This window comes from Epinephelus moara, chromosome 13 (genome assembly GCF_006386435.1).
Source record: "Epinephelus moara isolate mb chromosome 13, YSFRI_EMoa_1.0, whole genome shotgun sequence".
In the NCBI taxonomy this organism is placed as follows: Eukaryota; Metazoa; Chordata; class Actinopteri; order Perciformes; family Serranidae; genus Epinephelus; species Epinephelus moara.
The window spans coordinates 6,179,531-6,206,712 of record NC_065518.1 but is presented as its reverse complement, the minus strand read 5'-3'; the positions used below and the strand labels follow the sequence as shown (position 1 = coordinate 6,206,712).

The window sequence follows — 27,182 nt, the reverse complement described above, 5'->3', positions numbered from 1 at the left end:
ACAGTAATTCTCTCAGGAAACCACAGTCTAATATAAATAAATCTTTTTAGCCTGTCTTTCAATTGTTATTAATTTAATTTAATTTAATTTAATTTAATTCAATTTAATTTAATTTTTTTTTTATTTCATTTGATTTTATTCCATAAACTTTTATTTATTGCTTTTTTCACCCACTTTATAGCTTTGTTGTTGAAATTTTCTAATCTTGCAAAATGCTTTTATTGTAGTTTATTTTATTCTTTATTTTTTGTCTATGTGAAGCACTTTGGGTTGCATGTTTGGATGAAAGGTGCCATACATATAAAGTTGAGTTGAGCTGAGTTAATCTATCCTAACAGCATGAACCCATGGTCGAAATCTAGCCAAGTTTTTGAATTAAAACATTAACGAAACAAAATAATACTTGAACAAAAAATGGAAAATATAATTTAAAAAACTAATATATTTTCATGTATTTATATCTTAATGTGTGTGGTCTTTAAGGGGGATCTCCATCATATTAATAAATGACACCCAACACCGAATAAAGCAGCAATATCTGCTCAAATGGCAAAATGATGCATTGGTCTGACCATATCTCATAATGGAGTACCACAGCTACAGGCAAGCCCCCACTAGAGGACTGTATAGGAACATATAGAGTGCATGAGATCACTGTGAAAGCCAATACGGAGATTAAAGTAGGACAATGTAATACAAAGATCTGATATTCAGTGAGAACTTGCAGAACTAGAACTCACCAATCAACTCACTTCATGCGTAAGTGCTTTTATATAAAAGGCATTGATTGGATTATATTGGTGTTATGAAGACAAACATCTTCGGGGTTCACCGGGTTCAGTTTGCACGAGCGCCTGCTGTGTGTGGCTATAGGCGGAGTTGTTTCCCAGCAGAGACAGCAGCGCGCACAGAGCGCAGAGCGGCGCCCCACCACCGCCTTTGCGTCAACCATCCTCACACAGTCAACTGACACAACACAACATCAGCCCTCGCAGCATCCGCATCTCACGGCCAGGAGGACCAGGAGCACATCTTCATCCAAGCATCCATTCCACAACTGCCCACCATCGTCTGCGCACCGCCGACACCAGGCGTGTTCATCCACGGCTCGCTCTCCTGCCTCGGATCGGATTATTTTTGTCTTTGTCGCATTTATATTCTCGGAGATGGTTTTGTGTTTTCATCGCGTCTTGTGAGGAAAAAAAACACACTGAAGACGCGGAGCATCATCCTTACAGCGCAGTTATAGCCTCATCTGGTGAGTCTCTTTCGTTTTGGATCATATTGGTGCTAAAAGCGCAGCAGTATAGTCTGTACAGATTTGTGCATACAATAAAACACATGATGCGCAGCTTTATTTCATGAAACAACATGACCATACATTACAATAAATAGGGATGTGAGGTTATAGGCAGGTAAATGCACCTACACATTAAGATATATTAACAAAGAGAAGCAAAACATGAGTGTTTTCTTCATTTCTAAGCCACCGCCTATGATGGCCAGCGTTTTCATTTCGACGCAGACGCTCAGCTTCAGCACCACGGAGAGCACCCGATGTACACAACTCCTTATCACACAGCAAGAAGCCCCAATAACACGCTGAAATCCCACCCCAGTGAGGCCACAATAAAAGCTCATGTTTTGGAATTTCTCCACACTTGACGGATCGGATTGATAACAGGGTGATGGAATGAAGCAGCTCTGGATGCTGCGCAAGAGAGTCTTTGGTATGTGTGTGTGCACACTGTAGGCACTGCAGCGGGGATGAAAACATGTCGTGCAAAGAAAGAAAGAATCACACATCTCTTTGTTTGTGTAGTTTTAATGGAGGCAAATGGAGGTAAAACCTTGGATGAGCGCATTAATGTGCCGAATCACACATCAAACGCGACCTTCACCTGTTATTAGGGTGTTTACGTTTCTGTCTTCCATTTTAGTGAGAGGGGTGGCGCGTGGTTCACTCTGACTCGTCGGCCATTGCCAGTGAAATATGGACCTCTCATAAGAAAATGCTTTTGAATGTACCATATATGATCCATTTTAATCAGATGTGGGGAAGAATTCATGCACAATCACTCATATTATTATGTTGCTGCACTCTAATGTGCTGCAGATGATTATTATCTTACAGTTTCACAGTAAAAGGGTTATAATGTAGGAAGCAGAGAGGAGAGATCTGTGCTGTTTGAATTAATTATCTATAGGCTGATCCTTTCCACTACTTACTGAGTCAGATCAATACTGCTAATAAGGCTGAGGTGCAGTCAGATAAAGCATGCACACATTCATGAGAACATTACTGTGATATTATCTGATGTAAGATGAGAATGAACGAATCCGGGTTGCTATTTGTAATATTATGGATAATGTAAAGGTAGTTAATGCTCCACCAATTATTTTTCTGATTATTGATCTTTTCTGCTTGCAGCAGTGGCCATCAGGAGACAGAGAGCTGAGATCTAGTCGAGGTGATCGTTATCCCCTCTGAGAGCTGCCCACAGGACAATTCTCTCCCAGGCTTTAGATGCCCAGCGGCAGCCTGTAGCCAGGGACTCCCAGCAGACGCACAGAGGCTTTGAGCCCCTCAGGATCTCCCCTGGCAGACCCTCTTCTGACCCAGTGCGGCTAAAGCCCCTGGACACCTACCCCCAGTCACCATGGGAACCGTGCTGTCTTTGTCACCCAGCTACCGAAAGGCGGCTCTCTTTGAGGATGGGCCGGCCACCGTGGGCCACTACACAGCTGTCCAGAACAGCAAGAACGCCAAAGACAAGAACCTGAAGCGCCACTCGCTCATCAACGTGCTCCCGTGGAAGCGGATTGTAGCGGTGTCAGCTAAGAAGAAAGGCTCCAAGAAGGTACAGCCCAACGGCACCTACCAGAACAATGTCACCCACCTGAACAATGAGAACCTGAAGAAGTCGCAGTCATGCGCCAACCTGTCCACCTTCACCCAGGATCAGAGCACTCCGGCTCTCACCAAGAGCTCCAACAACACAGCATCGTCCGTCAAGAAGGCCCCTCTGACCAACTCCAGTGTGGCCCCAGGGACCCCTAAGAGAGTGATCGTCCAGGCCTCTACCAGTGAGCTGCTGCGCTGCCTCGGGGAGTTTCTGTGCCGGCGTTGCTACCGGCTGAAACACCTGTCACCCACTGACCCAGTGCTGTGGCTGCGCAGCGTGGACCGCTCCCTGTTGCTGCAGGGCTGGCAGGACCAGGGCTTCATCACCCCTGCAAACGTGGTCTTTGTCTACATGCTGTGCCGCGACGTGGTCTCCTCTGAGGTGGCCACGGAGCACGAGCTGCAGGCCGTGCTGCTCACCTGCCTCTACCTGTCTTACTCCTACATGGGCAACGAGATCTCCTACCCTCTCAAGCCCTTCTTAGTGGAGAGCTCCAAGGAGACCTTCTGGGACCGCTGCCTGTCCATCATCAACCTGATGAGCGCCAAGATGCTCCAGATCAACTCTGACCCGCACTACTTCACTCAGGTGTTCGCGGACCTGAAGAACGAGAGCCAGAAGGAGGAGGAGAGGAGCCGCCTGCTCATTGGCCTGGACCGGTGAGGGGATGCTGGGGGGGAGCAGAGGGGTCAGAGGAGGTGGGGCATACTCCAGTCTGGCATTTTGACGAGTTTGAAATTTTATTTGTGATGCTATTTATTTATTATTGTCCAAACTGAGGTGGGACTAGGATGGTTAGGAAGTATTTGACATTTGTTTATACTTTGAAGACTTTGAATTTTCAACCTTGGAGGGAGGGGAGGGGAGGAGTGGTTTTCACAGATTTAAAATGTTGGCATTGAGGGATAACAGTTGCAATGGTCACCTAAAAGTGGGATTTAAAAAGCGAGAGCACTCTTTTTGCCTCTTGAGGAGATGTGATGATCAAGGCCAAATTCTATTTTCAAACAAGCAAAGGATGGATTTTCTGTCAACCTGAGAATGAAAGCTTTTTTTGACAACGAAAAAAATAAAATGCCAGACTTGGGTAAATCCTTTGCTAACGTACAGATATATATCTATATGAAATACTGAAAATCTTAAAAAAAAAAAAAAAAAAAAAAAAGTTCAGACACATTAGGAAAGGAAGCATACATCTACAGCAATGAATGTGGAGAGGACTGAGGCTGCGGCAGCCTAACCAGTGACCTTCTGACTGTTTGACGATGTGATGTGCACTGCCTACTGCAGGAGAGTGAGGGCCATCGCCTGACTGGCTGACTTCATGCATCACGGATGAACAGGCACCTCCAGCTGCAAACCCTGGCTCTTTGGGATGCCATCACCACGTCCCCTCCATTAATACGGATACCACTGGACATTTTTTTGCTGCGATGCATATCTGAAAGAACAGCAGGGGCCATCAATGCTGGATCCATATTTTTGTGGGTTTCTGTTTGTGGCTCTGCAACAGGACTTAAGGGAAGAGCGGATGGACAATAAGCAAACATTGTGGGACTTTTGATCAGGAGGACAACAGCCAGAGGACGTGTGGCTGATGATGAGTGGTCATACTGTGTGTTCAGAAAGACCTACTTTATTTTCATCTAGACAAAAAAATAAAACAAGTTAATGGATGTTTTACTCCCCAGAGGCTTACACCTATGGAGGCTTATTTATTGCTTTTCTGGAACAAGTTTTCTTTGATTTCTTTCTTTTTTTACTTAGAAATGTAATGTTTTGCACGTGTGCCATGCAATTTTTTTCCGGGAAGGAAGGAACAACTATTACTTTTCTTCTTTTTACTTGATTTGTAAACCAACTGCATCTGCATTAGAGAATGCTGTGAACAAAGTGACACTAGTTTATTTAGCTATGCTTGCTAAAATAGGCTATTTGTTTACCAGGGAAAAGTTCTTTTTGTACTTTTTGTCGATTTTTTGGAATGATGTTTGATTTCGTGCTTATGATTCAGCGTAGAAAATGTTAAAAAAAAACAAACAAAAAAAACAGTGCCATATCTTCAATGAAAATCCCACAGGTCTGAGAACACTCTGAAATACTGTACTGTTTGTCCAGCTGTTTGGTGAATGGTGGGATGGATTTTCATTTACTACTAACTACTTACTGACACCTAATTTATTGCCATTTACGTATTTATTTAGGCACATTTAATGTAAATGAGAGATCGTTGATGATGAGAGTAAAAAGGGAAGGACACGAGGAGGGGCTTCGCTGGTGTAGCAGGTGTGCTTATCTTTGGTGGGAATGAAGATTGATCTGGTTTATGCAAATGAATGTTGCAGGAATTTATCGACGAGTACCTAATTAAAAAGCCAATGTTAAATCTGACCATCACCAAAGTGACATCATCAAGGACACCTTGACAGAACAAGACATCCCTGACCTTTTACTTAAAGGTCCAGTGTGTAGGATTTAGTGGCATCTAGTGGGGAGCTATGGTAACTGATGCGAAAACGCAAATGGCCTTAGCTAGAGCTGGTGCTTGGTTTGTCCATTCTGGGCTACTGTAGAACAACATGGTGGACTCCTTGGAAGAGGACTTGCCTGCTCAGCCTTGCTTCCAATTTTTCCTAGTGGCCACTTGCGGTATTGCAGCGAAAATATTCCCTGCAGCTCAAAAAGTATTCTCTCCGTCGACCACCATTATAAAAGAGACGTTTAGGACACCTCGAACTGCAAACAAGGTCACAAATGACTCTTTTTATTATGATCTTTCGATTCATGGAGGTTTTATATTTGCAAAAATTTCCTAGAGTCGTGAGGTGAAGTCTATGAGCCGAGCAGGAACTCATGGGCGGAGTCAGCAGGGAAAACAGTGCTGTGCATTTTCACTGGGACGCATATTGCAGAATTACACCAGAAAGCTAGATACTTTTTTGGCGTATGCACCCGGTGAACAATTCCATAAGGCTGAATAGGCGCCATCTTGGCATCTGGTATCTAGGTATTATTGTACATCTATGGGACCTGCTCCTTTTGTAGATATAAAAGGCCTATCCCATAACAAACACAATAATTCTTATTTTCAGGTGACTTTAAACTAATGAAAACATTATGAATATTATATACCTATCTGCCAATGGATGCCCCTAAATCCTACAACTGGACCTTTAAGAAAATGCCCTTAAAAAACATCTTTTTGTCCGGAAACCCCGGCCTGCACGAACCCAACCTGCTGCCCCACATATCAGACAGAGAAAGCACACACACACTTTTCCAGGGTAATAGATTATTTCAGTGACACTGGTTCAGCATCGCTGCAGGAAAAAAGCACAGCTTTACCTTCAGGATAATCCATCAGCATCACCTCTGTGTAAATCAAATGTGAGGTGACATCACATTCATCGAGGGGCTGCAGGAGACGAGGCGACCTCCACAGGAATAATCACATTTTCAATCATAGACTAAAACGCCGCGCTGCAGTGTGCGACGACACGACAACCAAAACAGAAAGCATGCAGAACAGTTGTGTCTTTTTTTGTTACAGAGGAGAATAGTTTCTATCTCCGCAATGTGTGCAGTCACTGGAGAAGCTACAGTATTTCCATCCAGAAATGTATGAGAATTTTACTGGTTTCACATCTCATCTCAATGTAGAAAATACCTTACACTCTCTTTCTTTAGCAGTGTTCTGAAAATCTGTCTAACGGGCTGGTGGTACCAACAAAAGGCATCTGTCAAAGCTGTTCCCGGAGAATGGAAAACCTCTCCGCTGCTGTGTTAGCGTGAATCTGAGATAAATGAGCAGCTCGCAACCTGCGGCCTCCTCCGCTGTGGGATTGTGGCTGCCATGTGGAGTTGAGAAAGTTCATTTGGTGTGTTTGTACTGGCACAATAGGGGGACACGCACTTTGGATGGGTTTCTGCTCTGGCAGGAAATAAAGCAGGGCATTGAGGTTAAAAGGGCCTCATGAAGAGACCCCAAATCTTTTTCTCTCTGTCCACTTTCCCCCCCGACTCACTTGAAATGTGCCATTTCTTTTCCACTTTGCATCATTGAGTAGTTGTTTGAGAAAATACTTTCAAAAGCTTATACAATATGAAAAAAGACTCAAGTGATAGTTAAAGATTTCTGTCAAATTCTTTTCTGTATCTTGTTGCGTACTTTGTAGATAAAAAAAAACGAAACAGTGGTTAAGAACTTCAAAAAGGGAGGCATTCGATGGCTGCATGTGTGCGCGAATGTGTGCGTGAGTGTGTGTGTGAATGACAGCGTTTTATTTGTACAGAAGAATGTGTGACATGTTTTCTTATAGACATGGAGCATACACCAACCACACTGGTACCAGGACTTGGTTTTCCCTCGGCGGGGTGAGGGAGGGGTGTCGATGCTGTTCGATAAAAATGTTCTTTTTGTTTTGAAAAAGACAAAAAAGCTGTTACTGTAATTGAAACTTTTTTTCAGTTAGTTTCTGCTTACTTTAATTTATTTTTGTACTGTGATGGAAAAATAAAATGCACTGATCGTTCAAGGTGGCCGCTTGTCTTTTTGTGCCTCCAGCTGTGGACTGATGAGCACTCGTTTAGTCTAAATCTGACCTTTGCAAACACAAGATGTGACATTTAACATTATTAGTAACACACAGGGTGCTCTTCATAATGCTAACGTGCATCCTTGCTTCTCTCACTCACATCACTTCTTCGTGTCTTAGCCAGGAAGAGACGCGATAACGGAAATGCCGACTCGCCAAATGAGAAATCTTTGGTTCCGTCAGTTAGTGTGCCACATGTGCAAGTGCGGCATTTTTACGCCATGCCACTTGATTAAAGACTTCTGCATAGGATACATCTGTTTCCTTGCTCTAAGCTCCTCCAGAAGCCTCCTTGTTTCCTTGTCTCCTTGTTGTGTATTTAAGGGATTGGAAGATCCTCCATCATGGCGGAGGGGGAATGATTTCCGGGTTGTGGAAGCAAAAGTTAGGATAATGAAAAGCACCCACAGTCTGATCTGTTGGCTACAGGAGCTTGATGGTTAACTTGGGGTTTTGGGGCCTTGCTCAAGAGCACCTTCGTGGCGGTAATGAGGGGGGAGGCAAGTGTTGCTCTTTCTCTTTCCCCACCCAGATTCATCCCCAGTCTGGGGATCGAACGTCTAGTCACAATCCTACTTTGCAGTGAATTCGACTGTTAACATTTTGAGCAACAATCACCTCTGGGACAGCTGTTGGTCATTACTCATAGGGTTGGTGGTTTAATCCCCACCTCTACACGCAAAGTTTCCTTGAGCAACGACACTGAACCCCAGATTGCATAGGGAAATAAACCTGAACTTTGATAGATCGTAAACATAGAACGTCCAGTGGCCGAGTGGTTAAGATACAAACTATATAACTGCCATGTATCTAATTCAGTTTGCTGGTTTTATTGTTATCAGGCCATTACATGCACATTATCAGTGGTGATAAGCATCTTAGATATGGATTAGAAGGGGCCTCCCACACCTACTATTAGGTTCAGAAAGCCATTATCAGTCTTTGATGAGAGCAAAGGAAGTCAGATGACTTAGCATAAAGAGCAAGAACGTCCTTAACCATGACTTTTGTTTCTCTAAACCTAACCTGACCTTCTAGACATAAGGAAAGTGAAACCTAAAAAATGGTATCGGCCATTGAATGGGCTGATAATAGCCTTTCAGCTTCAGCCTAGTTCACATTACACAATTTCCACCCTGATTTTGCGTCGCAGAGACTATTGTAATCTTTTGAGTGTTCATACCTGGCGACGTGTGTTTCTGTCAGCGGGAGTCTAGCCAACTGCGTTACAACCTGCGTGTGCACACCACAAGATTTCTCCACCGAGCCCTCGCCGACAGAGCCCCAGATAACGCAGTGACGTCACCAAACTTGGAGACAACACATTGTAAAGGCATGGATATTCTTTATTATCCTGGGTCCAAACACATCACGCTTCCCGTGATCCTGTGGATGCCGCCAATGTTGTTGTTGCCCAAAAGAAGCTAAGGATATATATATAGAGAAAGGTGATGTTTAGAGAGCAAGCCTAAATAAGCAACTCCACTTTAGAAACAAGCCCAAAGTCGTGGCTACTAAGCAGACCTGGCAACCCTGTGGCGTGTCCTCCTCACATTTCTTCCATCCTCCTGCGTGCTGACGTGGGATGTATCCCACCTCTCATTGGCTGATGCTCTTTGTCAGTCGTGTCAGACTTCTCCAGTTTCCTAGCATGCCAGATATCCAGTCCCAGTCACAGACGAGGGGGCGACTTGCTCGTAGGCTTGTTCACACATGAGGACTCGTCGTGGCAGACTATCTGCCGACTCACCTCCGACCCAAGGCGGCACTCAAGATCATCCATGACGTCAAAATTGCAGTGAAAATCGTGTAATGTGAACTAGGCTTTAATCGGAGTGGAACACCTCTTCTAACCAATATCACAAAACCCTTTCCCTCTAGACAAGAAACCCACTAACACCTGCTAACATATCAGCTCCAGGTCTGATCGGCTTCAGTCGGCAGTGATGGAAATACAACACCTGGGTGGATGTGCTAATGTTAGTCCCTTTGCCAGTGTGATGCAATGATGGGCCGCCACAAAATACCTTGCATCTCCGTACAAGCAGGGCATAGATATTGTTCAAAATTTAGTGAATAAGTCAGAGATATAACAAAGAAGTAACAACTGTAACATTTTCATTGGCCTCCGTGCTGCTTTCTACTGTTTACTAACCTGTTTTTGGGCTGGTCTGAGACGTTGAAGAAAACAAAACAACAACAACAAAAAAACAGAAAGGCATTCTCATGAAAAAAGTCTATCGGCTACTTTAAAAGGTTTTCACACAGCTATACGAGATGAAAACCCACTGATAATGACCATTTAATGGACTGATAACATCTGAATCAGGCATTTGTTGCATGTCGTACCCTCTTTCTCCCCGCTTTATCCTGTCTGATTTAAGGTGTTAATACGTGTAGACAGTTGATCTGATGGCTGGTTAAAGGACGAACATCCATATTCACTGTTTTCAATGCTAGTGGGATAAGAATGGTCAAATTACGCCAGGTCAGTTTTACTTATAGAGACCAGAACTACAAATCACTTCATATGACACCCTTTTCAGAGCCTTCGTTTGAGTTCAGTAGATTTTGTTTGCATTTGTACTCTTCACACTTGGAACAATAGAAACTGGAGGTGGCAGCCATTTGTCATGAATTTCAGTGATCTCTATTTCCTGCAATTTGAAAAACAAAATAATCTTTTTTTGACTTCTCTGCTCACTTACAAATGACTCATGCTGGTGGGAGGCTGGTCCTTTGCAGTCGGTAGGTTATTGTTTACTGTGACAATAAATGTGTGTTGACGTCCCTCCTAGAGTTAAACCAAATAGATGTGCACACCAGGCAGCTCATCTTAGAAGGATTTTATTGCTGTGTATCGTTACTACCTCTTCCTCGGACTTCTTTCACAACTATGTGTATAATCTTTTAAAATCAATGTCAGTTTTTTCCAGTCTTTCCATGAACCAAACTGCAGCAGTATCTCCGTGGCGATGTGTACCAGGAATCAGTGCTGCATCTCCAAATACACTTAAAGCCCCCCACACAGACTATTAGTTTGGGTCAGTTCACTCTTTACATATCTCTCCCCGTCCATTAACTTCCATTTATTTAACCACCAGGTCAGTCAGTGTTGTCTGACTGAGTCACTGCCCTTTGGGGGGAAAGTAAAACAGAGTCATCCCCCTCTCAGCAGCAGACAGTCATCATCCATCAACTAGTGGATTATAACCCCTGCTGAGGAAGCTGGCGATGGCTGACACAGTGGCAGTAGGAAGCAGCGTTGTCATGCCGACGGCAGGGGTTTTTAGCCGTTTCGACGTCACCCGCTGAAACAGCTGTTAGTGGGTGGATTAACGCTGAGCTCTGCCCTACCATCACCACGTCACACATTACAGAGTACGGCCGGCCTGGGGAAACATTTGAGTCAACACAACATCAGTCTTGGCATGATATCCAGGCTAATGACTTGCAACAGTTTTTATCTGATCACCCCCACGCCAGTAAACAAGCTCAGAGAAGGACTGAACGCAGCAGCTACTGATGCAAATAAATTTATTAATAAAATGATTAATGAAATATTTCTCATCATGGAATGCACTATCTGTACTGATACAGAATACATTTGAACAAAAATAGTATTACAACTGTTCCCTTTAGACTTGGTCTGGATATTACAGAATATTTATGGAGCATAATCACAAATATGCAAAATATAAACTTAATATAAAATTAGGCACAAACTGAATGGATGGTACAGATTTTGCTCAAAGCCACAGAGAAGGGAATAAATTATGGAAAAGAAAATGGAATTTGTTACCCTTTGGCTAACGTGTCAAATGTGTCTGGAACAAGAACACTGAAAACTAGACAGAAAATCCCACTATAGAGAGCAGTAAAGGGAAGAACACAATGGCACAAGTCTCCTAGTGTTAACATTCATATTTAACATCCTTTTATGAAGCAGTAATTAGGAAAATTCTGTGATTTTTACACTTGCAGTAAAGCTGATAATCAATAAAATGGAAAAGTAACTTTGCTGATTGGGTGCGCACACTGAAAACACATCATTAAACGAAAGGATAAAGGATAAATCAGACGGTATTCTATATTCAAACAGTGATATTTTCTATGTATCAGAGCCTGATATATCTTCTTCCTCTGTGCCGTAGAGCTCCACGTGTGTCCAAAAACTATAAAAGCAGTGAGCCACGCTGCTGCACTGTGTGAAATGTTCCTTCATTACCATAAACACACTGTAGTTTGTTTTAACTCAATATTAAAATACTCACTAGACCACCAAATGTGAATTAATCCTCCGCTAAAAATAGTCCCTGACACATACACAGTTTCCTCCTGTTTGAGTAATGTCTGTAAAAACAACAGTGCTCGGCTGTTTTAGGAAACGACTCTGCTTGTTGTTAGGGCTGGATATCGTTTAAATAATTATGAGCATGAGCGTAAGTGGCGTGTTGGAGCCTATAGCCCTACTTTTGGCCAACTCCATAAAATATGCTGCGCTGGACTTCACCACACCACAGTGTGGTTGGGTTGTAGCTGCTGCTGCGGGAGTGTGAGCTCTGCACCAGGGACAGTTGTGAGAGTCCACCCAGCTGCACACACACAGTGACAGGGCTAACTATTAGCATCACATAGCTAATCAGCCTGCTCTCTGGAAAAATGACCACTTAAGTTGACTGTGCAAGCAGCTTTTAACGACCTATACTTGCGTTCATTCTAAGGTGGTGCCTTCTAGTGGTCTTAGTAATTATTACAAGAGCAGAGGAGAAAGCAAAGTAGCACTGAAGGCATGACAAAGTCACAAAGACTGCGTAATGTTGTACAAGTAGCAAAGAGGTCCCTACAGGGTGGGCGAGAGGGCTGATGGAGGTGTTAAACAAACACAGGACTTACAACCAGGAGACCAGTGTTTGTGTCCCAAAGTCAGCAGCATGCTAGTATGTGTAGGATGCTACATGAGTGACATATGTGACATCTGCCACATGATATATGTCACAATGTGTTACTGAAAAAAGTACTTATCTAATGCCAGACTGTGAGGTTTTTCCTAAATCTAACCAGGTAGTTTTGGAGCGTAACTAAGACCGTTTCTTGATGTTAACAGTGAGTTAATAACTGTGACTGTTAGGACGGGAGTATATGTCGTTTTGTCATATTAGCTGTTTTGTAAGTCAGTGGAAATAGACCTGTTTTGTTTAGGTATGAGAGAGCACTGAATGTGTTTAATGACAGGATCGAGCCATTTTGGTGTCTGTGTCAGTTTGTTGAGACTGTTCATCGGCTTGGTGTTGGATGTTAGCCTCTGCTGTGTTAGCTTGTGCTAACTGGGCAGACAATGAACTGACGGACGATCCAATATCAGACCTCTGGCTCAAACAAATCAAATGCAGGTAACATTTCACTGGAGGAGTTTTGTCACTACTTAGTACTGGATTATTTTGGTTGAATCCTAAAAAGTTTTCGCGTAACGATACCCAGCCCGAAATGTTGTTTTTCATGGGGTCTGCTGACAATAATAAAGACACACAATTATTATTTCTATCCTTAAACAGGTTTTTGATCCACAGTATTTACATTCAGCTTAATATACTCGGCTTTGTCTCATCTCTTTTGTTTTCGTTGCTGCATGATACTCCTATTGTTCGACATGTACTGTATTGTTGCTGGTGTAGTTTCTCTTTTATTTCCACGCCTCCTGGGCACAGGACGGAAAGCTAGGAAAACAAAAAAATAGGAAAACCTTCTCTGCCCTGCAGGACGGTACAGTCAGCCAAACTGGGCGAGGAGCGAAGTGATTTGACAGAGGAAGGAAAGTAGAAAAAGGAGAGAGGGAGGGAGGGCTGGAGAGAGGAAAAGAAAGCAGAGGGAATAGAGAAGAAGACGAGGCCAAGCGAGGCTTTGTTCACCAACCCCCCCTTTTGCCTTAAGAAAGCGAAGAGAGAAGCGCTGAAGTGAGAAGTGACACAGAGTCCATCCTAATGATGAGCGGTGAATAGCAGAGCAGGGAGGAGGAGAGGAGAGGAGAAGCCCTGTGGGAGATTACCATGCTGAAGGATATGGAGAGCTGCAGTGTTAGAGTCCACACACACGCACACACACACTCATCACAGGCTGCCCCTGCGCCTGAGCTCCTTAGAAAACCATCTATTAATGCTACCAATGTCACTTCCTTAATCCACACTATGAATGCACCAGCTTCCCCAAACAACTCTTTTCTGCATCGAAGTGTCTTATCAGGCGACAGGACAAGGTCAGGCGCCACAGAGCTGCGAGGTAGAATGGAGATTTGCTCCTTCAAAAGACGGGGGTGCTTGCAAACTAATTAAGATAAACGACTCGTTGAGTCAACACTCGGGCACAATTAGAGTGTCGTGCTGCTGTGGCTGGAGTGATTGCTAACAAGTTTTTTTCTTCCTGTTGAAGCCGGCCAGAGTGGCTCTGCCTCTTCAACTAGGCCAGACACCGAGGGAGCTCCGGCTCATAACCCTGAGCTGTCGTTCCTCAGCCCACAGTCAGTGCTCTTTACTTAGGCTTTACTCAGAGACAATACAGCCAAGTCTCTGTGGGTAGAGAGATGATACAGTTCTGGTTTCCTCATCCTAACAATTTGTCACATTTACCGTCATTATCGCAAGCTTAAAGGAATACGTCACCCCCAGAATGATGATTTGTAAATCAATTACTGACCTCATTTTACCCTGAAGTCCTGAAGAAAACCGTTTTTCTAGCTTGAACGATGAATCCAAAAACGGCAAACACATGGATAAATGATGTAAAAGGGGTCTGCGTTCAACAACAACAAAACTTTATCAAAACGTGTTTACAAACTCTCCTACGACTCATGCAGTTTAATCTAAGTCTCATATATCCAGTCGTATGCCCAGTACTTCCCAGACAAGTTGCATTTTGGCTAAAACACATCCAAACACACTTTTGCATAAACAGCCCAGCCATGCTACTTGTCCGTGCATGAGACTGTTCATGCAAGTGTGTTTTAAATCGTAATGTTTTTGTGAACATGCATGTGTTTGGAGAGTACTGAGCCTTCGACTGGATAAATGAGACTAAGGGGCCGTACACATGCTGCGTCATTAACCGCCTGGAGAACGCAAGGTTGAGCGCCGGATGTTACTTCTGTGCCAGCATTCAAGAGCATGGCAGCAGGTTGCGCCTGGGGTTGCTAAGCAGCCTTAACAAGCAATGTATCAAAGCCTATTTACCTGAAATCCTGAGTGCAGAGCTGATCTTCTTCCAGGAGCTGTTTATAAGTGTGTAGGCCTATCGTCTGTGGGGCAGATGTAAAGCTCTGGGTAGCCCTGCACTAACATGATCAACTTTTCCAGATTTACTGCAAACTGATATTTACGGAAGAAGGGAAAGATACCTGCTGGCTGGTTGTTCGTCGTCACGACATGTGGTGCGCACTGCTGCTTTCCTAAAGTTGAACTCGGTTTATCTCAAGGCACAGCCATTGCGCCCTAAAAAACAGGCACTTGGGAAAGCGTGCTTGTTGCTGGTCTACATTGAAAATAATTAATTATGAGTGCAAAAGGCAGCATGTATGTGGCCCCTTATACGGCAAGAACTGTGTGAGTTTGTAAGCAGTAGTTTTGATTTAGTTTTGCTGCTGTTAAACACGGACCCTTCTTACTTAAATGCATCGAGAAATTTCTCAATTTTTGGATTTCTCGTTCACCGTGGAGACATGCGAGAAAAACAAAGTTTTCCTCAGGAATTCAATGAAACATGCGCCGAGTAACTGATATACAGACGGTCATTTAGGGGGTGAGGTATTCATTTCGGCAAATTCAAGCAGGGTTAGCTAAATTCCTGCCTGATGTATAACAAACTAACATTTTGGCATGAAACAAACAAAAACATCTAAATATCCACTCCTTCCAAATTCAACAATGAGGATGCTCGATGCACAGAGGCAGTAATTAATTGCTGTTTAGAGCTTTCAACCATCTCACATGATCTTCATTAGTTTGCACAGTTGTAGATGGTAAACACCATCACATTCAAACTGCATTTAAAACTTCTATCTGTCTTTGTTTTTTGCTATTGGAACAGTGAAGATAACCCATACCGATATCTCAAAATGTTGGTTTATATCAAAAGACAAATGCTCAAAATTCAACACATGACTAGCCTAGGCCCTTAGGAGCATTAGGGATGATGCTGTGGTCAGATTGTTTTCTCAACTGCTGTTTCCAAGGTCAAGAATGACATTTTTAGCCTCAGGTTGGTTATAGAGCAGCAAACACCTCTTAATGCCACAAAACAACAGATATTTGTGCCTTATGCACTCAATCTGTGGATGGGTATTAACACACACTGTAAAGCCAGACATCTCCATCTCATGAGCTTCTGTGTTGCAACACATTTCTTGCAATGTCTGGAAAAAGAACATATTGCAATGTGCTAACACTTACCAAAGGAGGAAAACAGAGTGAAAACTTTCAGCACAGCCGACAGCTTGTGAGAACAGTACAAAGCAATCTCTGAAGTGCTGATGATTTGATAGGTGTGATTTGGCCTCGGGACCAGCGAAGGGAGTTTTAGCGAGAGCAGATGAAAATCGAGTCTCCAAAATAGTCCACGAAAAAGTCATTCCCATCATTAGACGGGGAGGTAAACTAGGACAGCAGTCTGATTCCAGACTTCACACCCCTCTGTCTTTTCTCATTCACTGTGGCCACTCGCCAGGCTCTCAGCCTCAGAGCCAAGACGAGGAGAGCTAAAAAGAGCTAATCAACACACACACACACTCCCACAGCCCTACTCACACACTCTCTTTCTCTCTGATGAAGGGGATATTTGTCAAATGGAAGTCTATTCCACAGGACTAAGGACCACTACAAGTCATTAGGCTATTCACTTAACACAAAGACAGCAAATGAGACTATGTTCAGGGGCTGGACTTCACGTGGGATTATACAGTACTGGCCAGCAACACTCTAAACTAGAGTCTTACATTTTAGGAGAATACAAACTCAAAATGTGTCTTAAAAACAAACAAACAAACAAAAAAGTAATGCTTTGGTTATCATCGTCGTATTTGCTTTCTGTTACTCAGTTTAAGCATCTCTTTTTATACTAAATGCAGTTAAAGTGCTGCCACATAAAGTATATTCTAACAACCAAGTCGCCAGAGAAAATGTTCATGTACGTTTTTGCAAACCACACATACGTTTGTATATTTGTACATTATTTTGTAGCAGATACAAACTTGACACCTCACTGTGGTGAAGGTAGGCACAAAAACCACTTGGTTATGGTTTGGAGAAAATCACGTTTTGGCTTCAAACACCCACGCATGGTGGCGCAAAAGCCACTGGAAAAGCAAGAATGGGTTGATGAAAAACAGCCGGGATCTGTGGCTGAGACGTTGCTGGGGAATGCTGCAGTGCTGGTGAAAAACACCCAGGTTTGGTGGCTCAAATGCCGCTGGGGAGCACCGTGATGCGTTCGTGAAATCACCAAGGTTCAGTGGCTCAAACACCGGGGGACACGCTGTGATGGGATGCTGAAAACACACAGGTTAGGTGCCACAAACACTTGTGGGAAACACCGCAATGTATCAATGAAAAATACTCGGGTTAAGTGGCTGTAGTAAACTGTAGTTAGCAAATGCTGGATTGTGACGGGGTCAGTGAAAACACCCAGGTTTGGTGCCGCACGCCACTGGGAAACATTGTAATGTGTCAATGACAAACACCAGATTTGGTGACTCAAACGCAGCTGGGAAACACTGTGATGTGTTGATGAAAAACGTCCAGGTTCGGTGTGACAAACGCCAATGGAAAGCGGTGCAATGTGCTGCTAAAAACACACAAGTTTGGTGCCACAAACCCCGGTGGGAAATGCCATGATGCGTTGGTGAAAACACCCAAAATGCTGCTGGAAAAACGATGTTTAATGTTGGTGAAATACACCCAGGTTCGGGGTCACAAACACTGGCGAATATGCTGTGAAAGACTGACAAAAAACAACCAGTGTTGTTGTTTGTCAGTCTTAAACGGTGCTCTGCAGCTTGGCAGACATCTTGTCTATAGGTGACTCACCATGCACCATCCCCTCTACCTCCCAGTGACGGTCAGCTCATTCATTACATCACTTGACATGCATGAAACATGCAAACATAATGTACTCATGGTTTGCAGGAATGTACAATGCCAAAATTTTCTTCTGGCGACTGTGCTGATTCTAACCTTTGATATATAAGCAGTATGAGAGTATTATAAAAGTACACACGTTGCAGTAGAGAGTATAAGAAGCAGGACTTAAATTAATAGATCTTTAACACTTTGCATGTAGCAGGTTGCGATGTTCAGGATATGCTCAACACATCCTGTGACACACTAACAAGGACTTTGGAGCTCGTGCCTCAGACACTGACTGAACCACTGAATCACATGTCGCTGTTCTCATATGTGACTGTAAACATTAAGTGAACTCAAAGTGGACGCTGCATTTCCTTTCATTTACCATGTCGGTAGTAAGACTTCAATTAAGGTCACTGACGTTGCTATTCCTTAGAATATACATTACAAAAAGTGTTCAAACATAAATATCATCTTATTTAATCTTTTTAGGGTTTTACTTCTCCAGCTCCTACACAGGGAGCTGCACGGATTATAAATTCCTGCAAAGCCTTTGGATTTTTTTCCCTATTACGCAACATCAGTTTTTCAGAGAACAGTTGCAGCATAATCTCCTCTCACCTCCACGACCACAATATTCCATCTACAATAAAGTAAATATTGCACAAAGCAAATTAGTTGAAATTTGTATCTTTAGAAAGAAAAAAAAAACACCACTTTGTTGGATTATCCTGTAGTGCATTTTATAAAAACCTGTTTAGCTGGTGACATCGTGCATGTAGGCGTAGTGTACGCTCCCTGTTTATGGTAACGTTGCATAGAAATCTAAAAACAGGTCAAATTTGGCATGGCTTTGCATATGGAGGACTGAGTTGCCACAATCCTCCTCCAGAGCGGCTATCTGTATCATCACATTACCAGCAGCTCTGCAAAACAAAAGTGAATCATCATCATCATCATCATCATCATCATGGCCTGGTTTTGAAATCAGCTGTCGCTTTTTTTCCTTCCACCGTTTTTAGTTGCCAGGAACAGCCAGGATGTAACCAGATCGGCTCTTGGTAAAGTCTGGCTGCGACTGGTTGATCTTGGGCTCCACGATGATGGTGCACTTTCTCCCGCTCATGCTGCACTGGATGGGACTCGCGATGTTCACCTGCAGCTTCCTCTTCTCACTGCAGAGAAAATAAAAGACAGAGGGAGATTAGCAGAGGTGGAATGTAACTAAGTACGTTTACTTAAGTACTGTGCTTACGTGCCTGTATTTTCCATTTTAGGCAACTTTATAACCTTTAATATGGTACTTTTTACTCCACTACATTTATCTGACAGCTTTGGCTACTTTTCAAATGACATTACCTCATCCCCTTCCTGCCAGGTGAAAAAAAATATGTATCTGCAGATGTGTTGGCTTTGAATGTTTGTGATTAACTGAAGAATGAAGTATTCCTTTTTGCGTGAAAATTATTCATCTTCCTAAAGGGCAGGTGCATCTGCATACTTCTCCGTGTTTTCCAAATGGAAATTCACACAAAGCAGTTATCAAGAAGCGGCGGGTAGAATGTGTGCCCCATATAGCAACAGTCCAGTTGTGATTCCAGCCTGCAGCCCTTTTCTACATGTCGTCCCCCCTGCCCCTTCTTTCCTGTCACACTTTAACTGGAGTATAATGAATGCGTAAAAACCTAATAATAATCTTTAAAAGAAACAAAAAGCAGTAACATAGGTTACAGCACTGGGGAGTATTTTCTAGGGCTGCCCCCTAATAGTTCACCAAATGTTGGTCGACACAGAAAAAACAGAAAAAAAAATCCAAATAAATCAAAACCTATATGACTGGACCATGTGTGACTTTAATTTGAAAGGACAGACACAGGAAGTGTCCACGCTCAGCAGTCAGACAGGAGTCAGGTTAATTTCCAGGGCTGGTACCTGCGGTTATTCCACAGGCTAGTTAATAACATGTCGGGCAGGAAATCCAAAGTGTGGGATCATTTTGAGAAGGTGAAGGACGAACCCAAGGTGATATGTAAACTCATCTTCATTGGTCGACTACAAACATGACGTATCATCTGAAACATGGAAGTAGCTACATGCCCATTAGCCCACAGCGTCATTAACAGGCGGCTCGCTCAGTGTGTGACGTGCACTTGTAGATAAAATATAGGCCTATATTAATGAAGGTTCATTAGTACGGTTTTGTATTTCTCTGTAATGTAGCACAGTGTTAACAATGTTACTGATACTATTCTTTCTCACACCTTCAACTCAAACCACCAAAATATATCATTTAATCATTACATTCATATCAGAAACATGCAGGAGACTAGTCGACTAATGGACCTAAATGACGACTATTGGTCGACTAGGAAAATTCTTAATTGGGGGGAACTCTAGTATTTTCACATTGTGATATCAGTACGTTGACTGAAGTAAAGAATCTGAAAAATTCCTCCACCCCTGTTGATAAGTGATTGGACACTGGCAGGTGTAAAGTTGCACATTTTATAAAGCAAACATAAGAAAGTGAACATTTACTCATAAAATGTAGATTCATTCACACACTCTGTTTACTGCAGCTCTGATATATAAGCAGCTTGCCTCAGCGGCTTCACATTACATTCAGTCATAGTTTAATGCACAGGAATAAAATATGCAGATCCATTAGTGACCTATGTGTGTGTGTGTGTGTGTGTGTGTGTGTGTGTGTGTGCTTGTGTGTGTGTGTGTGAGAGAGAGAGAGAGAGAGAGAGAGAGTGCAAAAGTACCAGAGGCTATTTAGGCCATAAATCTTACTTGCTCTCACACACGGCATTATAGTCCTACAAATACACCACATTCATCCACAAACAGACACACACACACACACACACACACACACACACACACACACACACACACACTGCTACTGTATACACTTTTATATGCACAGTCATACTCTCTCTCTAACACACACACACACACACACACACACACACACACACACACACACACACACGGTGCTGTTTGGGGCCATAAATCACCCTCGCTCACACACAAACACACACAACTGTACTGTCGTATAAACTCAGTCATCCTCACTCATGCATACTATCACACTCTTACACACACATACTATAACACACTCTACAGTAGAGCTGTCAGACTGAGAGTGATACTGTACACAAGACAGAACGATTTAGTTTGTAAATGAGACTGAAAATATGTCTAAGAGAGAAACGACAGTGTGTTTGAGGGAAGATTTTCAAAGATTAAAATGAGATCTGTGATGATTCTCTGTCGGCTCAGACCGTACAAACACTACTGTGTAAAGCAGCAGCATAATTAATGTTGAAAACCTTTAGCTGCAACTTGAAAATGAGATGAGACGAGCAGCACGGTGAAAGTCCCTGCACGTCCACACAGGTGTCTGGCTGATCAGACCTAGTCAGGCTGAGGTTGGGTGGAGCTGTGTGCCACTTGTCACGTAGCGACAGGTATGACACTAAATCTCTGTAAGCTGATAATCAGACAGCAGCAGGTGGATGAGACGCTGCAGAAAACTTACATTTTGTCTAATTTTAAGTGTCAGCAGGGAGAGTACCTTTTACATTTGGATTCTACCACGACAGGACATGTTAAATATTAGTCTGTATTGTTCATGATGCTCTTGGTCCATGTGGTATTTTGTTTGTGCTGCAGAGCCGTCAGTATAAGCTGTATGTGGCATTTTGTGCACAGATATGAAATGTAGTGGAAACCACACCGACCAAGCAGCAACCTCCAGGGCTTAAAAATAAAGTCAGTTGCTGAAAACTGCAGTTCCTTGAATGACCACTTGAGGCTGGCTTCCATGAAAACATTCATGAGAATGGTATGGATGGACAACCTGAAAACACAATGCATCCAGCTGCGAGTATTGCTAACATCAAGGCATAAAAATGCCTTCGGTCTGTAAAGCTAGTTTCTCCATCCAAATCATGACAACTGTACAAGGGGTGAATCTTCATATAACTCACCCATCTAAATTATAATAAGGCTTAAATACATGCATAATTATGGGCGTGGGCACTTTGATTGGCAGGCTGTCTGTGAGGTGTCACTCAACCACCCTCGCTCCTCCTCCTCCTCAGCGCTACACTCTGAACCAAATATGGTCACTTCTGGCGCCAAAAATCCAAAATGACAACGTCCAAAATGCCAAAATCAAGGCTTCAAAAGGGGAGTCCACAAACCGCTGGTCTACATCACAGTGGCTACGTCCAATTCTTGATTAAGTCTATGAAACTGTCACAGTGCTAGTGGAATTTTTAAGCACACCCAATGTTTTTATGTATTTACTTTACGGACCTCAAGAGTGGTATTAAAGTTCTCATCTAACTCTCAGCAAGAAGGAAAATACCAGTTTACATTTTTCCTAAAATATAAAATTATTCCTTGAAAAGCTACATTTTCAACATTTATGCTACCAGGAGATTTGAAGGAGAAGAAGAAGAAGTAGAAGAAGCGGAAGCAGAAGAAGAAGAAGAAGTAGAAGAAGAACAAGCATAAGCATAAGAAGCGGAAGCAGAAGAAGAAGAAGAAGTAGTAGAAGAAGAAGAAGAAGAACAAGAACAAGCATAAGAAGCGGAAGCAGCAGAAGAAGAAGAAGAAGCGGAAGAAGAAGAAGAAGAAGAAGAAGAAGAAGAACAAGAACAAGCATAAGCATAAGCATAAGAAGCGGAAGAAGAAGAAGAAGAAGACGGTCCAAAATACACACACCCAAAAACAGGACCTATACATGCATTGAGTGGGGGGATGGCAGGGTGGGGGGGCTGCCCATGGGTGGGCGCCCCGGGTGGTTGGGGGGTTCAGTGCCTTCCTCAAGGGCACCTTGGCAGTGCCCAGGAGGTGAACTGGCACCTCTCCAGCTACCAGTCCACGCTCCATATTTGGACGAGACGGGGACTTGAGCCAGTGACCCTCCATTTCCCAACCCAAGTCCCTACTGACTGAGCTGCCCCTTTAATGAGCCATGATGAGTTCATGGACACCTCTTGTCTAACACGTACTATCATGAGAGAGTTTAGTTTTATGTTTTATGAGACTATATGTAGGAGAGTGTGACGCTGTGAGGATACAGGAGTGTGTGTGGGAGACAATATTAGTGTATGTGCAGGATTATGCTGCTGTATGTCCTCAAAACCTCTCTGCCTGCATGTTTCAGCACACACGCTAAGAAAATTAAGATGAATAACAGAAAAGAAATCAGGCAGGACTGCTGTTGAAGTAATGATCCATTTGGCGTTGCCGGGCTGGATTGGCTCTTAGAACCTGTCACATCTTGTTAGACCCTTACTGGGTGGACGGGTGCTTTGCCTCGTTTGCTCTTAAACAGGATCGATGACTGAAATCAAAGAGGGAGGAGAAAAAGGCATAAATTGTGAAGCTGCTGTTCAGAGAGAGAGAGAGGGGGGGAGAAATATAATGTGATGTAAATGTGAAGGAGAAGGAGAAGATGAGTGTGATAATTGCTCTCTGGCTGAGAGAGCAAGAGAGAGGAAGATGTAATGTAAATGTAAAGGAGTTTGGCTCAGAGAGGAGGGGTGTGAACGCACATGCATCTCTGTCTGTTCAGTCAAGTGCTCGTCGTGACACACATTCTCACTGACACAGTTTCTGACGGTGGCTGCCTTTGTCATTTGTAAACAAATCCATTAACTGCAGTCCCAGCTGGGCTCGCACAAAGCCGCCAATCTCTGTCCCTCAAATCTAAAATTAGGAAACGAGTCATGAACCTGACGACTTGTTGCGCAACGACAATAAGTCATAAACAACAAGCAGAAATGCTCCTGCTGCCCACGCTGCACTCCTCTGCAGAGCGTGTGCCTCTCTGTGGCTTGGCTTATGCAGAGTGGTGAAGCTCAGGGTAGNGGTGGCTGCCTTTGTCATTTGTAAACAAATCCATTAACTGCAGTCCCAGCTGGGCTCGCACAAAGCCGCCAATCTCTGTCCCTCAAATCTAAAATTAGGAAACGAGTCGTGAACCTGACGACTTGTTGCGCAACGACAATAAGTCATAAACAACAAGCAGAAAGGCTCCTGCTGCCCACGCTGCACTCCTCTGCAGAGCGTGTGCCTCTCTGTGGCTTGGCTTATGCAGAGTGGAGAAGCTCAGGGTAGCACTGATGCTGGTTTCCATGGCAACCCCCGTGAACTGAACTCCCCCATCTGTCATGGCTGCCAGCCAGCCAATGGTACTGTGTGTGTGTGTGTGTGTGTGTGTGTGTGTGTGTGTTGTGATACGTCTCTTTCTCTGAGCGTCTCTCATCCCGTTACTTCTCCATCTCAGTGAAATGCCAGAGGGGATGCTGCGCTGTGCTCCTCGTGAAGGGCAAACAGGGTTAGGCTCACATTCACAGAAATATACCCACACGTGCAGACACACATACACACACACAAAATACAACACACCCTCACAAAGCTTCCACTGGGTACACCAAACAGGTCTTTGACACCTTTCTGATCAGTCAGAGCCAAAACTTGCCTCTGAATAAACACTCTGGCATTCCACTAAAAACTGATATGACACTTCATCTGTGAATAGAAAAACATGATCAGTGGAGTCTTAAGGTCACTGGCTGGCCTTTCCCATCAGGAGCTGGCCCAAGCCCCGAGGGCGGACTTAGTCCTTCACTGGATGGCCTCTCCGACTGGAAAATCAATTCTTTCCTTCTCCCTACCCCCAGTTCCCTTTGTGTGCCTTTGCCCTTCATGCCATGTGAGTCCAGGCTCACTTGCTCCCCAAAGTACCTCCTCTTTGCTTGGAAGGATGGAGGATAGACGGAGAAGGGAAAGAGGGGGAAGAGACATGGCAAACAGAAGTGAAAATAAAAGTTGAGGGCTGAAAAAAGAGATTACAGGGGACCTATTCTGCTCATATTTAGGTTCATACTTTTGTATTTTGGGTTTCTACTGGAACATGTTTACATGCATTCATTTTCAAAAAACTATTTTCCTCATACAGTCTGTGCTGGAACACCTGTCTCCCTCTGTCTGAGACATGAATATGAGTATAAAGAGAACTGGATACAGCATTGGAGGCAGGGCCCTGTTGATTCCTATGAGAACTGTTCAGTGTCCCATGATGGCAAACAAAGTTCGTCTTCCTGGGTATAAAATTACCCAGATCTTCTGCATCATTGGGTCCAATAGAGCAAGTGCACTTCAGGCTGCTTCTGTGTGCTGAGCATCTAACCTCCCATTTAGCCCTCCGCTAACTTAAAGGGGGATGATTCAATCGTGTGGACTCTTCTTGACTTTTGAAATGTTATCAGACCTAATGGATAAAAATCCTGATAGTGAAGGAGTCATTTTGTGGGGGTTATGACGCTAGAAAAATGTATCCACTGATTTACAGTCGTCTATTTCACAGTGTAAGTCTGTGGGAAGCTGTAATTCCACTGTTTGGCCACTCTGAAAACTGGCTTTAAAGCCCGGCGCATCCTGAGATGCTACATTTTAGTGCCTGTCTCCTACGTCCCCCTCCTGATAAGCCCAGTCTGCTCTGATTGGTCAGGGTTTCTGGGTCTTCTGTATCTCAATGTCTCTGCTAAGCCCCCAGGAACACTGCAAGCCTCTGAGGCCAATTTGGCACAGTGGCCAAACTGTGGAATTACAACTTCCAGGTCTGAATGAAGACTTTTTTTCCCTTTGGACTTGCATTGTGAAAGACGTCTGAAAATAATCCATCCATCTATCCTTTTCAACTGCTTATCTGAAGCCAGGTCGTGGGGGCAGCAGGCTGAGCAAAGCACCCCAGACATCCCTCTCCCCGGCAACGCTTTCCAGCTCCTCCTGGGGGACCCCAAGGCATTCCCAGGCCAGACAAGATATGCAAACCCTCAATCATGTTCTGGGTCTGCCCCAGTGCCTCCTACCAGTTGAACGTGCCTGGAACACTTCCAGCGGTAGGTGCCCAGGAGGATCCTGATCAGATGCCCGAACCAACTCAACAGACCCCTTTTGATGTGAAGGAGCAGCAGCTCTACTCCGAGCTCCCTGCAGATGTCCGAGCTCCTTACCCTATCTCTAAGGCTGAGCTCAGCCACCCTTTAGAGGAAACTCATTTTGGCTATCTGCAACCTCATTCTTTCAGTCACTACCTAAGGCTCATGACCATAGGTGATGGTTGGGACCTGGATGGACCTGTAAATCGAAAGCTCTGAGGGTCACGAAAAGAATCCGAAGTTGATCAATTCAGTCCAATAACATTTCAAAATTCTAGAAGAGCTGCACGATTAAATTATTTTATCCACATATAAGTTAGCAGAGGGCTAACCTGTAAGTTAGCTGCTCTGCCTGCAAAAGTCTCTGGTGTTCTTGCTCTATGGGCCCAATAATGCACCTCCAATGCTGTATCCACTTCTCTTTATACATCTGTGATCTCTGCACCATCATTGCAGCCATGGGATGACTATAACGGAGTATAGCGACACTTTCTTTAGTGAAAAATCACCAAAAGCTTCAGCAAGAAATTAATAACATTGGCAACCAAGATTGCATGTTTTCCTGATGTTAGCATGTAGCTACATGTAGCATTGTATGTAATGTAAACACTTGCAGTAGCATGCCTGGAGCAGATGACCGTATAAATAAATCCATCTCAAGCTGACGTCAGCGTGTAGCCAAAGTAGAATAAGAGTTGGAAACAAAGTATTTAGGATGGGTTGAAGCCTGAGGTTTTTGCTCACAGGGTTTGCTTCTACATACTTTTACTTCATTATTTGAATCCTTGGTTATGTTTAATACGAACATCAGACATTGTAACGTAGTGTATATGACAGAAAATGAGGAAAAACACAATAGGTCCCTTTCAGTGTGGCAAAAAATAAAAAAAGAGTGTCTGTAGAAAAAGATTTATAGGACAGAATATTCAGAGACAAGTATGTGTGCTGAGAGGTATCAGACTGAAGAAAAGTGCTGTGAAAGAAGCGGTAGAGGACGAGCCGGGCTATTTTCAGGTCGAGGAGCCAGGATTACCTCCAGTCTGTGAAGCCATCCAGTCCCACTTCTGAGTCATCCCTCTAATAGTGTACCTGGCTCTCCCCCAAGCTCTCTGCTGCTGAAAAATATATGAGCGCTGCAGGTGGGGAAGGAGGAGGGGGGACACTCTGCAAAGCTGATGTGCCATAAAGACTGAGGACTTTGAGGAGGTGATCAAAGTTGGATCTTTCCGCACTTCTAACTATGATGACGGAGCCATTTTAGAAGCTACTGATGGAGCTAAAACACTGAGTGAAGTTTCCAAATTTTATTCCTGCTCCAACAAAAATCACTGAGCTGTTACTAAAGTTTGAGGACTTCTAAAACAAAACCTAAAGTAGTCCACTTTATTAGGCACACCTCTTCAACTGCTTGTTAACGTGATTAGCTTATCAGCCAATCACGTGGCAGCAACTCAATGCATTTAGTCATGTAGACATGGTGAAGACAACCTGCTGAAGTTCAAACGGAGCATCAGAATGATGAAGAAAGGTGATTTAAGTGACTTTGAACGTGGCATGGTTGTTGGTGCCAGACGGGCTGGTCTGAGTATTTACTGGGATTTTCAG

At 43.6% G+C, this 27,182-nt stretch overlaps 2 protein-coding genes across 6 annotated transcripts in view; one reads left to right on the top strand and one right to left on the bottom strand.

Annotated features, from left to right (window-relative positions):
* The first annotated feature begins 1,009 nt into the window (after positions 1–1,009).
* cdk5r1b (cyclin-dependent kinase 5, regulatory subunit 1b (p35)) lies at positions 1,010–5,239 on the top strand. Of its 3 annotated transcripts, none has more exons than XM_050060981.1 (3): positions 1,010–1,258; positions 2,435–3,565; positions 4,197–5,239. In XM_050060981.1, the coding sequence occupies exons 2-3, from the start codon at positions 2,661–2,663 to the stop codon at positions 4,216–4,218; spliced, it is 927 nt and encodes a 308-aa protein (XP_049916938.1). In that variant the 5' UTR covers positions 1,010–1,258; positions 2,435–2,660; the 3' UTR covers positions 4,219–5,239. The 3 variants fall into 3 exon arrangements, with proteins under 3 accessions (XP_049916938.1, XP_049916937.1, XP_049916939.1); XM_050060980.1 differs by having other exon boundaries at positions 2,432–3,565; XM_050060982.1 differs by lacking the exon at positions 4,197–5,239 and having other exon boundaries at positions 1,013–1,258; positions 2,432–4,029.
* Positions 5,240–17,276: 12,037 nt separating this feature from the next.
* Positions 17,277–27,182, bottom strand: part of myo1d (myosin 1D) — a 192,682-nt gene continuing 182,776 nt past the window's right edge. For all 3 annotated transcript variants that reach the window (XM_050060963.1, XM_050060964.1, XM_050060961.1), the window contains one exon: positions 17,277–18,785. In XM_050060963.1, coding sequence (XP_049916920.1) covers positions 18,629–18,785 — 157 coding nt within the window. In that variant the 3' untranslated portion in view covers positions 17,277–18,628. The remainder of the gene's footprint in view (positions 18,786–27,182) is intronic.